The sequence below is a fragment of the Dasypus novemcinctus genome, chromosome 4 (assembly GCF_030445035.2).
Source record: "Dasypus novemcinctus isolate mDasNov1 chromosome 4, mDasNov1.1.hap2, whole genome shotgun sequence".
Taxonomy (NCBI): domain Eukaryota; kingdom Metazoa; phylum Chordata; class Mammalia; order Cingulata; family Dasypodidae; genus Dasypus; species Dasypus novemcinctus.
In genome coordinates this window covers 149,882,267-149,884,215 of record NC_080676.1, presented here as the reverse complement: position 1 = coordinate 149,884,215, position 1,949 = coordinate 149,882,267, and the positions used below count along the sequence as shown (strand labels likewise).

At 41.1% G+C, this 1,949-nt stretch overlaps 1 protein-coding gene across 1 annotated transcript; it reads left to right on the top strand.

Moving 5' to 3' along the window:
* Positions 1 to 957: 957 nt before the first annotated feature.
* On the top strand, positions 958 to 1,449 carry LOC101413572 (keratin-associated protein 13-1-like). The gene has a single exon (XM_004468603.5). The coding sequence runs from the start codon at positions 958 to 960 to the stop codon at positions 1,447 to 1,449; it is 492 nt and encodes a 163-aa protein (XP_004468660.2).
* The last annotated feature ends 500 nt before the right edge of the window (positions 1,450 to 1,949 follow it).

Genomic DNA, 1,949 nt, shown 5'->3' with positions numbered 1-1,949 from the left:
GTGTTCAATCAATACTTGGGAGTTGCCATGTAAAGCATGACATCAGCACAGATGCATCATTAGCTTTCAGACCACATCATGTGCCGCCCTTGGTCAATTAAGTCTCCTATCGTCTAAGAATAAAGAAGTTCATTCTCAGAGCTGTCACATGCACAGATAATAGTTTTAATGGACCACAGTGTCCTATCAGATATGTTCAATTGTCTCTTTCCTTCACCTCAGTAGAGTCAGGATCTTTGATGCTCTTTGGAAGGGCCCAAATTGGTTTCCATTTGTGACTTATCTCAGCTCTGTCCCTTCCTGTAACCATGTTTTAAATATTTGTCTGAAATTCTCTCAGGTTCTACTCATTGCCAACCTTCAGTTTGCCTTGGCTAGTATGTTTCCCTACCTATTGGACATGAGACACTTGGTAATAGTATGTAATGAAGGAACAGTTCTTCTGCAGAAGGAAAAAGAACACTGACAAGCAGAGTCAATCTTTTACTAATTTCCTCATTAGGGTCAAAGTTGTGCCTCTAATCCATTGATACTCAGAAAGATACTGAGTATCACATCCCCCACACTTTAAAGAAATATCTTCACCCAGCAGGGCCAGAAACAAGACACATGAAGCATTCAGCAAGAGGAAAAGGAGGGGCTTTCTTGGCCATGATGGGAAGCACATTAATGTAAAACAGTCATAGCATTTCTTACTTAGAAGCAGTTCACTGGTTTTGTGCTGTAATGACAAAATTATAGCACCCATTAATATAATTTATGGGAAACAATACAAATGCAATTACAAAGAGATTATTGAATAACACACATATAAACAAGGGAGCATAAGTGTGGAAAGGATGAACCCGTAGGGTGCCACACCCATTTAAAGAGTATATAAATGACCTGGTCCAGAAGGTAACATTGAAACTCAGATCTTCTCACAGAAAGTCAGCTGAACTCCCTTCTCCTGTCAACATGTATTCCAAATGCTGCTCTGGAAACTTCTCCTCTTGCTCTCTTGGGAGCTCTCTGCAGTATCGAGGCTCCTCCTGTGGCCTTTCCTACCCTAGGAAACTGGTCTACAGCCCCTACAGCCCTAACCTCTGTTCTACCAGCACCTGCCAGCTGGGATCTCTCTACAGTGGCTGTCAGGAGACCTGCTATATGCCCAGCAGGTGCAAGACGTCCTGTGTGGTGTCCAACCCCTGCCAGACATCCTGCTACCACCCCAGGACCTCCATTCTCTGCAGTCCCTGCCAGACAACTTGTGCAAGGTCACTGGGCTGTGGCTCAAGGAGCACCTATTCCCTGCACTATCGATCGAGGAGTAACTACTCGCTTGGCTGTGGAGCCACTGGTTTCAGATCACTGGGTTGTGGAATCCGTGGCATCCCTTCCTTGGGCTATGGATCCAATTTCTGCCATCCAATCTGCTTTTCTTCTAGGAGTTGCTGGTCATCTTGTTAATGGTCAGTCTGTAGATTTAGCATTTACCAATCAATTTGCTGACTTACAAAACCAATTTGGGCAATGCTGTTGTATTCTATGCTAAAATCATACTGTTTTACTTTTGTCCATTGAAAGTTATCACAATATTCCTTGACTACTAAATTATCTTTTCCCTCTAGCTTCAAACACTACCTGATATATTGTCAAGCTACAAAATTAGTAGCTAACCCAAATTGCATATTTGATGGAATCTATGTTTTTGCATTTCTCCCAAAATAAATTGGAAGTCAAATAATTTTATTTTAATAAACTTTTCATTCTGAATGCCAATATGCTGTTAATAATCTTATTTATTACTAATGTACTGACTAGGATTTTGTTGCCATTGCTTCTGCAAATGGGATTTGGAATGCTGAAATATTGGGGTTTTTGCTCTAATTTTAGTTGTGCTTCTGATAACTTCCACTCTTTAAGAAGGAATTTTCTGGATGTGGATAGTTTTCAGTTGTAACCTTTCC

What these genes read in the sequence shown, in the direction of transcription:
- LOC101413572 (XM_004468603.5), top strand. Translation starts at nt 958, where the DNA reads ATGTATTCCAAATGCTGCTCTGGAAACTTCTCCTCTTGCTCTCTTGGG.